Consider the following 12,300-nt stretch of genomic DNA (forward strand, 5'->3'; position numbering starts at 1 on the left):
CTGTGAAACCACACGTACTGAGCCAGCACCACGGCGCAGGGCCACGCGTACATGCCATACTGCGGGTCCAGCACCTGAAACACACGGCTGTGCTGCTGTGACTCCGTGCCCAGGCGCTCTCTGCCCCCCCACCCCCGGGCCGTACCTCGGGGACGCGCACAGCCAGCACCGCGCGCTCCTCTCCTCCCGCCGCGTCCCCCACGAAGCGGTACCGCCGCACGGCGCGCCGCGGCTCCCCCATGCCCGCGCTTCGCAGGCGGCCAATCGCAGGCGGCAGCGTGTGGCGCCAGGTCCCGACGGCCAATCACAGCTTTCTCCCGACGTGACGTCACGCGGAGCGCCGCGGGGCCCTCCGGGAACCTCTCGGTGCCTCACGCCGTGTCCGCGCCGGGTTTCCGCAAGCCGCCGCGCCGCCCTTCCCAACATGGCGGCCGCGCCGCTTCCCCGCTTCGTCCAATCGGCGCCGGGAGGCGGGCACGGCGCGGCGGAAGGCGGCCGGGAGGAGCGCCAATGGGAGCGCGGCGGGGGCGGGGCTGCGGCGGCGGCGGCGGCAAGGGGGTGAAATTTCTCGAAGGTGCGGCGGGGCCGGGGAGCGGGACGTGGGTCGGGAGCGGCGGGTCCTCAACGCCGCCATGAATCACAAGAGCAAGAAACGGATCCGCGAGGCGAAGCGCAGCGCCCGGCCCGAGCTGAAGGACTCGTTGGATTGGACCCGTCACAACTACTGCGAGACCTTCCCGCTCAGCCCTGCTGCGTGCAAGGTGCGGCACCGAGCGGCGTGTGAGGGGAAACGGTAGCTGTGGGGGGTGGGGGGGCTCTGGGGGGAATCGGGGGGTGTGAGGTTAGGGCTGGGTTAGGGTTGAGAGAGGGGCTGTGGGGAACGGGGGAGGCGTGAGGGAAGCGGGGCGGCCCGGAGGGGACGGAAGGGCTGAGGGGAACGGGGGGGTCGGGGGAAACAGGGGGGTGGGGGGGGGGGCTGAGGAGAACGGGAGAGCTGTGGGGAGCGGGGTGAGGCTGAGGGATGGAGGGGTGTGGGGAGGGTCTGTGCGGAGCCGAGGCTGGGCGGCAGCCGGGTGGACAGGGGTGTCCTCGCCGTGCTGGGGATGGTGCCAAACGCGGCCCGAGCCGGGCGGTGTGACCGCTGAGAGCCGGGCGCCAGAATTAGGGCTGCACCCTCAGGGAGCTTAAAATAAGGCGCAGGCGGTCTGACAGCCTCGCGGTGTGCGGAGCAGAGCCCGAGCGTGCAGAGCCTCCGTGCTGCTTTAGAGCACCTGGGACGTTTGTGCTAACAGCTGCTCTGTGCTCCTCTCTTGGTTTCGCAGGATAACGTGGAGCGGGCGGATGCACTGCAGCTCACCGTGGAGGAGTTTGTGGAGCGTTACGAAAAGCCGTACAAACCCGTGGTCCTGCTGAACGCCCAGGTGGGCTGGTCTGCACAGGAGAAGTGGACTCTGGAGCGGCTGAAACGCAAGTACAGGAACCAGAAGTTCAAATGTGGGGAGGACAACGACGGTTACTCAGTGAAGATGAAGATGAAATACTACATCGAGTACATGGAGACCACGCGTGATGACAGCCCGCTGTACATATTTGACAGCAGCTATGGAGAGCATCCCAAGCGCAGGAAACTCCTGGAGGACTACAAAGTACCCAAGTTCTTCACTGATGATCTGTTTCAGTATGCGGGGGAGAAACGAAGGCCGCCTTACAGGTATGGCAGAGTGGCAGCTGAGGTTCCTTCCTGTGCCTCTGGTTATTCTGAAGTAAAATCGCGTTGTGTAAAGTGAAGCAGTAGCTTTGTGTTTGCTGTTCTGAAGTGCTTATAAGCCTTCAATGCTCAAGAAGGGAAGAACAGATTTGTGAATCAGGATTTCTCGTTCTGTCACCAATCTATTTACCAGTTGGTTTCTTAATTTTTCTTCCACGAATAAATGCCAAGTGCTTGAAAGTTACCAAGATGAATTTCTTGCTGTGTGAAGTGCCTTCTGGCCTTCAGATTCAAAATGCCTCAAGATTTGCTCTTGGTTTCTTCTGGCTTATGTACAATGCAGGACTTCATTTAATTATGGGTCAGTGCTTGTAAGGTGAAGATCTTAAACAGACTACTTTGAAGAGTGGAGGTTACTTCTTAGCTGCCCTTCAGATGATGATGATACTGCATAATGTTTTTGCATGTATTTAGTCTTCAAACTTTTTTTTTCCTATCTGATTAGAAGGCGAAGGAAATTGCATTTGATTACTGAAATGAAATGCACCAACCTTACATATTGGCTCCTAGGTACAAAGTAATTTCCATTTGCATTAATACAATGCTTTCTAGTGCTATGAGAATAAGTTGTAATTAAAGTCTTTACAGCCACATGATAATTGCTAGAGAATGACTTGCCCTCTGAGTGACGTGAGGTCCTGGTGAGGGTTGGTATTTTTAATGAAATAGGGCAAATATGAACGAGGTACTAACAAATAATAGCTCAGTTGTGTTTTTCAGGCTTTTTTTTAACAAAGTTGTAGCAGGAACTTTTCTCACTGAATTCTAAGGGCATACAGTGCTGTGCTCAAATGTGAAAGCACAGTGCGTGCGGTCCCTGTAAGTCTCCAGCAGTAACTGAGGTACAGTGACAGAACTCCATCGAAGTTTCAAGTGATGGAGACACCCCAGCTGTGACTCACACTGATACTTCTCTCCCCTGCACCCTCCACGCCCACAGGCATGAGCTGAACTCCTTGCTTGTGATGGAAGCATTCTTGCACTTTGTTCTGGAAAAAGTGGGTTGGTTTGAGGCTGTTCTCCTTTTTCTGAGTGGTGTGAAAGGGCACAGCTACAGCCCTCACCTGGAGTTTGTATCTCTAAACAAACATGGATGGAGAGCATTCAGCAGTTTAATGGCTTAGTGAAAATTCAACCAGGTGCTGTACTTCCTCATCATAAGAGGAAGATGTGCATGTCTTCTTATTGACGGCTGCTTAACGAAGTAGGAAGCCATTCACAAATGCAGTCATTGCTGCTAGCGTGCAGTGATTGGAAACCAGCTTAATTCACACCTGAGTTGGGAAGGGGAGCTGGAGAGTTTTGTGACTTGAGATGCTGTGACCCCTGGAGCTCCTCTTGTTGGTACCACAGCCACAGGGGGGTCTGGATGGAAGAAGGCTCACATTCATGCTGCTTTAGTTTCTTCCATCTAAGCAGATATTGTCCTTTCCTTCTGCTTTGTGGCAATAAGCCTCCTGATTCAGTTTGTTCTATCTGCTGTAATAGTGCTCTTGTGCTGCTGTGTTTAAACATCTGTGGCAGCTAAACTTCTCCATCAGAAGAAGCGAGCTTTACAAATCAGGAATGAGAACATCCACACCAAATCTTGACCAGAGAATAATCCCCAGCTACTTCAATATTGGAATAAAAAGCCTGTTGTAAATGAACAGAAGGCATAGAAGGAAGCCAGGGTTGCATAACTTCACTCTGTTCCTTACTTGTGTTGCCTTTTGTTAGTTCCTCATTGTTCTGTGCCTCTGGGTTCCATTTATGAGTAGCAAGTTTTAGAAATGGAGAAGATTAGCAGAATCCTCCTGCATGATGAGAGCCCTGGTGCAGAGCATTGTGCCTTTAGTGCATTCATAAACACTGCTGCAGAAATGGGAGTGCTTCTACCTTGAGGTCAGTGCACGTATGAAAAGAACTGTTTCTATTTCATAGCTGTGTTTCGTTTTTAAAAGCTGTCTTCACTGTCCTGGCTCGCAGTCCTTCCTGTCACAGTTGGTGTTGGTTTTTAGGTTAAACCCACATCGCATCATTTGAGGATAAATGGAGAAGGGAATCAAGGGGACTCCCTTGGTTTCTAACCGTATGCTGAATTAACAGCTATAACTATCAATCTGTGTGTGAGGAGAAGAGAAAGCAGCTACTGCTTGCTCTGTGACTGAAGGGTTGTGGCTTTTTTCCTGTTGTGCAGATGGTTTGTGATGGGCCCGCCTCGTTCTGGAACAGGAATTCACATCGACCCCTTGGGAACCAGCGCCTGGAACGCCTTGGTGCAGGGACACAAGCGTTGGTGCCTCTTCCCCACCAGCACTCCCAGAGAGCTGATCAAAGTGACACGGGAGGAGGGAGGCAACCAGCAGGACGAGGCCATCACGTGGTTCAACGTCATCTACCCCAGGACACAGCTTCCCACCTGGCCTCCTGAATTCAAACCCCTGGAGATCTTGCAGAAGCCAGGAGAGACTGTTTTTGTACCAGGTACGTAGAAATGGCTCCTGAAAGCAGATGTGGCAGAGAAATGGGTTTTTAACTTGTCTGAGAAAGAAAAGAGTGTTTCAGATTTCTTGCAGCTCATTTCTTGCAAAGGAAACTACTCTGGGCTGTTTCAGAAGGGCTGTGTGTTGTGAGGCTTTCTCTGCACTGCTCAGTTATTTCTGACTGCCCTGACATACAAACGGCCTGCAGTGTAGGATTGCATGTGGTGTGGGTGGCAAAACAAGTCAGACTTGCGTTGCACATTCATAGGACTGTGATCCTATTAATAGGAAAACACTGAGACGTAAAAATAAAGAGAGAAAGCTGAGTATTTGAGTATTAGGAACTCTCAGACCCAAAAATGTTGGAGTTTATAAACACCACAGCATGATCACCACTGGATTTTGTAGCTTAGGCAGTCTGACTGCACGTGGATTTGTCTTGGCTGGAGGAAATACTTAAAGTCACTGATGCATTCCACCCACTTTTCCGTGGTTATGCTTAATCTCAAAATCAAAAGCTAAAGGAAGATGGGAATGGCATCCTTCTATCAGAAGATGGTTGTGCAACGTGTGCCTGCTGTAACTGGGAGCTGAGGTGGCAGTGGGTGGCATTGTGTGGGTGAGCTCAGTGCCTGCAGTCTGACCTCTGGATCTTGCATCACAGCATGGAGCTGCCATCCACGTTGCCTGTGTTGCACAGCTGATTTCATGTCTGAGGAGTGCCTTGTGACTGCCTTGGCACTTAGTAGTGACTCCTCTCCCCTCTGTTAGGATTTTGTAGCTGTCAATTTCCATTAAACTGTTTCTTTGTTCTTTTTTGGAGGTTTTAAGTGGGTGAGAAGAACATCGCTGTCTATTCTTAGTCTGTGCAGGGAAACAATTTGCATCTATTTTTAAGTGAAAGGCTGGCCTGTAATCACAAGAACCTTGCTAATTCAGCGTGGAAAGTGTGCTCAGCTTGACAGAGGGTCTCTGTGCAGCTTGGGCTACAAAGGCTCATGCTGTTAGATAGGCTGTCAGTAGGCAGCATGCTGCTGTCAGCTCAGATCTTCAGTCACTGCCTGTGAGGTGGATAATTTGGCCAGAGCCATTGTGCAGCCTTCTGTAATGAGAACCTGCAGAGGAGCAGAATGAATTGTGAAATAAGGCTGAGGAAAGAAGATGTGGTGGGAGGCTCACCTGGGTTCGGGAGGCAGGGTCTGGTTTCTGCCTCTGCTGTGGGACAGAGATGCGTGGCAGCTGCTGGATGTGCAGCAGTGCTCACAGTGCTGTGTTTGCAGGTGGTTGGTGGCACGTAGTTCTCAACCTGGACACAACGATTGCCATCACACAGAACTTTGCCAGCTGTACCAACTTCCCTGTGGTGTGGCACAAAACGGTGAGAGGGAGACCCAAATTATCACGGAAGTGGTACAGGTGAGAGGCTTAATAACTTTCTTTTCGTGTTACCTGTAGAAATCAATGAAACAAAACCATCTGTTGTATAGTGTTGCTGTTGAAAGACTAATGCTGAAATTGGAACTGTGTTTAGGATCCTAAAGCAGGAGCATCCTGACCTGGCAGCACTGGCTGATTCGGTTGACCTACAGGAATCTACTGGTATTGCTTCTGATAGCTCAAGTGATTCTTCCAGCTCCTCGAGCTCCAGCTCCTCCGACTCTGATTCAGAGGTAACATATTTTTGGGGTCTATTTTTATCTAAAAGATAAATCTGTCACTCATTTTACCAAGCCGTGGTCATTTATAATGGTGGCAAGTTGGATGGTTTTCAAACGGGGAGCAGGAATGAGGTCCAGAGTAGAGACAGGCACAGCATGGGGCTGCCCTGAGCGCCTGGTGTGGGGTGAGTGCTTCGCAGAGTGCTGCCTGCCCTTACAAAAACCCCCAAACCCTTTCAGGAGCCAAAATGAATGCATCAGTTGTCTCACCACAAACACACTGTAACCTGTGACCGATCTTAAACGTGCCTCTTTGTGGGTTTTCAACACTGAATTTAAAACGGATTTCTTCAACCTGAGCTGGTCTTTGAATTGTCCAGAATTGCCGAGGTGGTTTTTGTGCTGAACTCATGAGCACAGTTTGCTGGGTTTCTCTAAGCTCTGTTTTCATCTCTCCGTGCTTCAGTGCGACTCCGGCTCCGAGACAGAGGGGATGATGCACCGCAGGAAGAAGAGGAGGACGTGCAGCATGATGGGGAACGGCGATACGACTTCCCAGGACGACTGCGTGAGCAAAGAGCGCAGCTCCTCCAGGTGACCTGATGGCAGCTGCTGGTTGTTAGGAGGAGGAGAGGACAGCAGGAGGAGAGCTGAGATAGGGCAGGTCCTCAGGATAGAGGGATGGAGGGCGTTGCTCCATGCAGGACGTGAAGCGGTCGGCCAGTGCTTTGAATTACTCCAAACTGAAAACTAAGATTCATAATATATATATTTTTTAAGTACTTTATCAAGTGCTTTTATTACTGTCCTAGTTCTATTTTTAATAGAGAATATATTTTTATATATATTTTTAATGGGAGAGATGGAACATTGTGCTCTTTAGAGAGCACGTAGGAAAAGTGAACAGTTTGAGATGAGGAGCAATCGGGCCAGGCTCAGATTTGGATGCCTTGTCCAAACAAAACCTCCAAGCAGTTCTATGTTTTCTCTTATTATTGTCTGGATTACTTCAGTCTGGCCCACTGCTTTATCTGTTAAAGCCAACATTCTGCCAAAATGTAAGATGTCTGTGTTTACTTATTTAAAAAAACAATAATACAAATTTCTCATCGGTCAGGCTAGAGGGAGAAAGCATTAACTCTGCAGAACCAAGAACATCTCTTGTTTGGGATAAGTTCTGTGGAGTTGCTCAGTTATGTGCAGAGTCACTGGGAGCTGATGAGTCAAACAGGTTTTTGCTAAATGAAGATTTTTTCCTCACATAGAAGAGGCCTGCCAGATTTTTTAAGCCAATTCCTCGTGGTTTGGTAAACCAACACTGCTGTATTGCTGTGTAGTTCCATTGCTGAGCTGTTGGGTGCGGTGACGCAGTGTGTGACCTGCTGAAGGTGTGCCAGTCATTTACCTGAGGAAGTCCAGACATCTGTTCTGTACCCAGCGTTGTGCTCGTTAGGATGCTGCCTGAAGACCTGCTTGCTGCCATTCAGCTGCTGTGATGCACTGCTCTCCTGCTGGCAGTTGCTTAAGGTGCTATCAAACACCCTTTTGGCAGCCAGCTGTGTTGTCAGGCAGGCAATGAGCAGCAGGATGCAACAAACCGTAATGCAGACCCTGCTGAAGAAGTGTGAAAAACGCAGCCCCTGTGTGCACAGCTGAAAGTCCTCTGCTTTTTTCAGTTCTTTGCACTTCAAATTTGCAAAAAGTAGCACCTTACCTAAAGCCAGCTCTGCCTGACGCGCTGCTCTCCTTCCTGTGGGCTGGCTGCTCCTCTCTGTGAGCACGGGGTGGGATTTTGGCTCCAGCACTGTGATGGTTTAGTTGATGGAAACGCATTTTAAACATAAAATCCTACCTGTGGGAAGTGCGAGCACACAGTGAGCCTGCAGGCTGTGCTTTGTGCCCCAGGGTGAGGGGAAATGCTGCAGCTGATGACGGGCAGTTGTACTTCTTTTTTTTGACAGGATTAGGGAATCTTGTGGAGGCCGCAGTTACCCCTGAGAGATAAAGCACCCACCCAGAGGCAGCTGCCCATCGGAGCTCCGTTAGCAGCCAGCCAGCTCTGTCCTGCCCCCTTCTGCTCCTGCTCCTCACAACCCTTGTTGGTCACTTCCCTTCAGTCCAAACATCAGTCTTCATTCTGTGCTGTCGAAGGTTGGCTCCTTACTAACTGAAGGGGGGATGCCCCGACTCGTGCAATGCTTTGTCCCCTCTGCGCCCCGAGCGAGTGCACTAAAAGCCCATCCGTGGGTGTGGACATGCCAAGTATTGAATGGCTTGTGTAACTGGCGAGGAAGACAACGGTCAGTTTTTAAAGAACTTTTTAAAACCAGCAGGTAAACCTAGAAACCTGCCTTGCTTTGATACTGTCTTATGTTTACATGTTGTCCTGTACACTTGAGGAAGGGAGCAGCAGCCCTTCGGCCCAGCGGGATGGCGGCGGAGGTGGGATGGATGCTCCAAGCACTGAAGCCACTTCAGTGGAGTTGACTGCCCACCTGAAGCATCTTTTGTGCTCTTAATCCACACGTACACGTCTGAAGTGCATCCTTTTATCCAGCCACGATCCATTTACCTTTGCTCTGTGCAGTGACAGATGCACTAGCACCTTGCCATAGGAATCTCGATGGAGCCGGAGAATCCTGGAGTTTCTTGCACAGCAAAAAACATGGGGGGAAAAGTCAGCATTTGCCAGTAATGACACTCCTTTAGGTGTAGGTGTGATGTTCAGCACCGGGCAACAACAGACAAAATCTGACTCTTACATAGCAACGAGAGTTGCTGGGCTTTAAATACTGAGCAGTTCTGGGGCCGTGGACTTGTTTGGGCCGGTGTGGTTCACGTGTGTAAATGGCTTTTCTTTGAGGCTATGGCTTCAGAAACGTGCAGTGCCAATTTTAAAGGAGTGGGAGGGGGGCGTATTGTTGTGTGATGCTTTATACAAATGAAATGTGATGTTTTTAGTCTGTGTAGGTGCGTTTGTATCACGGCAGGTAGAGCTCTCATCCCCAAGGGATTTGTTGGATCTGCTGTTCCTTTCACAGGGGCTTTTGCTGGTAGTGTCAGCAAAGAGGTCTGTCTTCATGGAGATGTGCTGAGAGGAAGAGATCCTTTCTAGAAGAGATCCTTTCACAGTGCAGCCAGGAGCTGGCTGTGTTGGGATGCTTCCTTGAGTGCTCTCCTGAGGCCCAGGAGGTGGTGTTATTGTATATTTACATCTCACATCAGCCATTCTTTGAGAGAGGCAGGTTGAAAGCAAAAGTGACGTGCATGTACTGATCCTGCATGGATGCCCAGAACTGGTGGCTGAATTAAAAAGCAGATTGGCAGCCTTAATTGTTGTATCTGCTGGGTTTGATGGCAGCCGGAATGTTGGATTTTATTTATTTTAACCCTGTCTCTTTCCTGTTTAAACACTTTCTCCCTTCTTGGAGATCGGGCTGGGTCCTGTTGTGCAAGGGAGCCCAAACTCCATTTGGCAGGAGCTCAGCTTCTGAAATTCCAGCACCAGTCAGTTCATGTAGGAGCAGTGTGTTGGTGAGGAGGGAGAGAAGGTTTGTTGGTGTACTCCTTAGCTGTCCAGACCCCTGCATTTCTTCTAGTAACAGACATAAGTGCACGTGGACATGCCTGCCCTGTAGGGCACCGCAGATTATTCCAGATTACTTCACTTTGAAGCAAACTTCCCAAACCAGTAGCATTTCTGCCCAGGGTTGCCTTTTATTTCCTGCTCAGTTGAACAGCCAGGAGTCTGCACAACCCATGTAGTCCTCAGAGAGAGCAGGTAGAAGAGCTGCTGCCTTTGGAGGAATGGAGACAGGAGTGTGCTGTGTTTGAGGAGGCTGCCTGCCCTCCTTGGTGCTGCAGTTGCTGTGTATGGAAGGTGCTGTAGCTCGCTGTTGTGTTTGGCATGCAGAGATCAGCTTTGCCATCTTGAAGTCTTGCAGCACAGGCTGAGCGCTGCTCCACCAGAAGCACAGCAGGGAAGATCCGAAGCGCAGAGCATTCTGTTCCTTCGTGCCTCTGAACTCTTCATGGGGTGAAATGAAGCAGTTTCTGCTCAGAGGCTGTTTGTTGAAGGTCCCTTACAGAAAGGCAGTGCTTGGAATGAACCCCAGCACCGCCAGCTCTGCGGGATGGGAAGCAAAGCTGTGTGTGCTGCCTGGGAACTGGGACTGCTGGGATCTCTGGTTCTTCCTTTACAGGCTCTTGCCTCGACTGAGTTGGTGAGCTTCTGTCTTTGTTAAGGGGCAATACCTACCTCACAGGGGTGTTGTGAGGCTGAAATGTGATTACTGTGTAAGATGCTCTGACTTCCTTCTCCTATGAGTTTTCCAGCAATACTGAGCAAGCTGAGGCTTCCTAACCAGGCGTTAGCTCTTCCTAGCAGAAAACATTTGGGATGTCGTGCAGCACTTTTGGCCACATGGTTTGCTCCGCTGGTCCTTCCAGAATTGCTGCGTGGTACATAAATTGATTGCAGAATGAGGCTTTTTGTCTGACCAGAATTGAACATTTGGCATTTTGTCACTTGTTCTAAGCAGGAGGTTCTGCTATTTTGCTAGATGAGGATTTAAAAATAATAAGAAATGAAGTGGGTAAGTTAACTGTGATCAGGGCATTGGCCTTACAGCAAGAAGGGGATGTTCCCCAGCCCCTTCCGTGCCAGAGCACAGCGTTGAAGCTGCTCCTCGTGCCTGGATCCGTGCGTGTGGGAGGCTGGCTGGGGAGCACGCCTGTGCTCTCGCTTCTCCACACTTGTGCTCCTTGCAGCGTTGATGTTCTTCCTAACCCCACTGCTTCTGCCTACTGTAGAGCCATGGATGTAGCAGACCCAGCCAGCCCCTCGTTGCTCTGAGCCCCACAGCAGCTCTGCTCTGCTCAGCCCCGTGCTCAGCCTGCTCCATTGGGGCTGCTGGCAGCTGCGTGCTGGTTTGGGCCGGGCTTCCTGGTGTTGTGCCTGCCCTGCCAAAGGGAAGGGAGCCGTGAGCTCTGCTCCCCAGCGCAGGCTTGTTTGCTCTGGGGGTTCAAGAGTAAATTAATGCCCCTTCAGAAGTGCAGCACACAGCTCAGCACTGCTGCTGCACAGTGCTTGGGGACAGGTGATGCTGAGGAGGCGCTGGCACACAAACCTTCCTCCCCTCTGCAGCTTGGGTGGGCTGGCTCTGCGTTGTCTTCTCAGTTACATGCTTGGAAGGAAGACAGCAGCTTCTTTCATAAGAAACCCAGAGCCTTTTCCTCCTCCAATCCCCAGCCGTTGTGGGGTGGAAAGCAAGGCTGCTGACTGAATCAGCTGAGATGGCCGTTTGTGCTAATCTAATGGAAATAAACATTGCAACAGGAATTCCTCTTGCATTCCTCTTGCAAAGGAGGGAAGGAAGAAGCAAACTGATCGTTCAGCAGCCTGCCTGAGCCCCCAGCCCTGCCTCTGCCATCAGCTGCTTTTACGGCCCCGTCCAGCAGAGCTGGGATACTCTTAACTGTCTCGTTTGGATGATTGTGGTTTTGCTTTTTATTTGAAATAAAATCAATTATTTTGCATTCTTTTGTTTCTTAGTCACTTTTTGAACTACTTTTAGTCACCTTCCGAAGATCCACACCTTCCTTGCAGTACGGTGGGATGCCGTGGGGCTGCGCGCTGAGATTGGCTGCAACCAACGGCTGCAGGTAAACGAGCAGAGCTGACAGAAGCGCGTCGTAGGTCGAAACGCTGCCCCGGCCCTCCTGCCGAGCTGCCCCTCGTGCTCGGCCCGTCGCGGCGGATGGGCGATGCTGTCCGAGCCGTGATCGCCGCTCCCTCAATCCTCCTTTGTCGGCTGAGCTCTGCAGCTGCCCCTCTGTCCTCTCCTCCCCCTCGGAGCGCTGCGTCAAAGCGGCCTTTGTGGCGGCACAGCCGTGCGGGGCTCCGACCGGCAGAGGGCAGCGCGCTCCCGGCTCTGCCTTATCGCAAAACCCCGCCGCCGCGCTCCTGCCCGGCTACGGCTGTAGAAACGCGCTGCTGGTAAAGGAAAGTGGATGCCGTGGTCGGTGGTGCTTCCAGCACCGGCACCCGCCCTGCCGCAACGCTTTTGCGCGGAGCTTTTTGCTCTGCTCCTATTGATGCTCCTCAGCACGGGGCAGGGCTGCCGCCGCCTTTGCGTCACCTGCATCTGACGAGTCAAACGTGCGTGGAAGTTTGAGCTTAAGAACGCGCTTGGGAAGGAGCAGCTGCCCGCTGCGCAGCGCTGAGCTGCGGGGCTGCTCGGATGCTCAGAGCCCACAAAACACAGAGGGGAAGATCAGCACCGTGACGGGTCGTTACTAAGAATACAACGATCCGCACGCAAGCAGCGGCTTGATAGGATTAGCGATAACGATAAATGGCAGTGAGGATCGGGGATGGCTCCGCTTCCTTCCTCTCTCTCCTCCCCCT

General features: G+C 51.4%; 2 protein-coding genes across 2 annotated transcripts in view; one reads left to right on the forward strand and one right to left on the reverse strand.

Annotated features, from left to right (window-relative positions):
- METTL23 (methyltransferase like 23) overlaps window positions 1-189 on the reverse strand; it is a 1,838-nt gene extending 1,649 nt beyond the window's left edge. The window contains exons 1-2 of the mRNA XM_042833391.1: window positions 146-189; window positions 1-74 (exon numbers count right to left, since the gene is read on the reverse strand). The exon at window positions 1-74 is cut by the window's left edge and continues 31 nt beyond it. Of these exons, the coding sequence (XP_042689325.1) occupies window positions 1-53 (53 nt within the window). The 5' untranslated portion in view covers window positions 54-74; window positions 146-189. The remainder of the gene's footprint in view (window positions 75-145) is intronic.
- Window positions 190-560: 371 nt separating this feature from the next.
- JMJD6 (jumonji domain containing 6, arginine demethylase and lysine hydroxylase) lies at window positions 561-11,429 on the forward strand. Its single transcript, XM_042833411.1, has 7 exons — window positions 561-761; window positions 1,323-1,711; window positions 3,948-4,234; window positions 5,514-5,649; window positions 5,765-5,903; window positions 6,358-6,485; window positions 7,853-11,429. Exons 1-7 carry the CDS (start codon window positions 633-635, stop codon window positions 7,887-7,889), a joined length of 1,245 nt encoding a protein of 414 aa, XP_042689345.1. The 5' UTR covers window positions 561-632; the 3' UTR covers window positions 7,890-11,429.
- Window positions 11,430-12,300: the final 871 nt, after the last annotated feature.

Source organism: Centrocercus urophasianus, unplaced genomic scaffold (genome assembly GCF_019232065.1).
Source record: "Centrocercus urophasianus isolate 14NV4802_14NV808 unplaced genomic scaffold, USGS_Curo_1.0 seq_41, whole genome shotgun sequence".
Taxonomy (NCBI): Eukaryota; Metazoa; Chordata; class Aves; order Galliformes; family Phasianidae; genus Centrocercus; species Centrocercus urophasianus.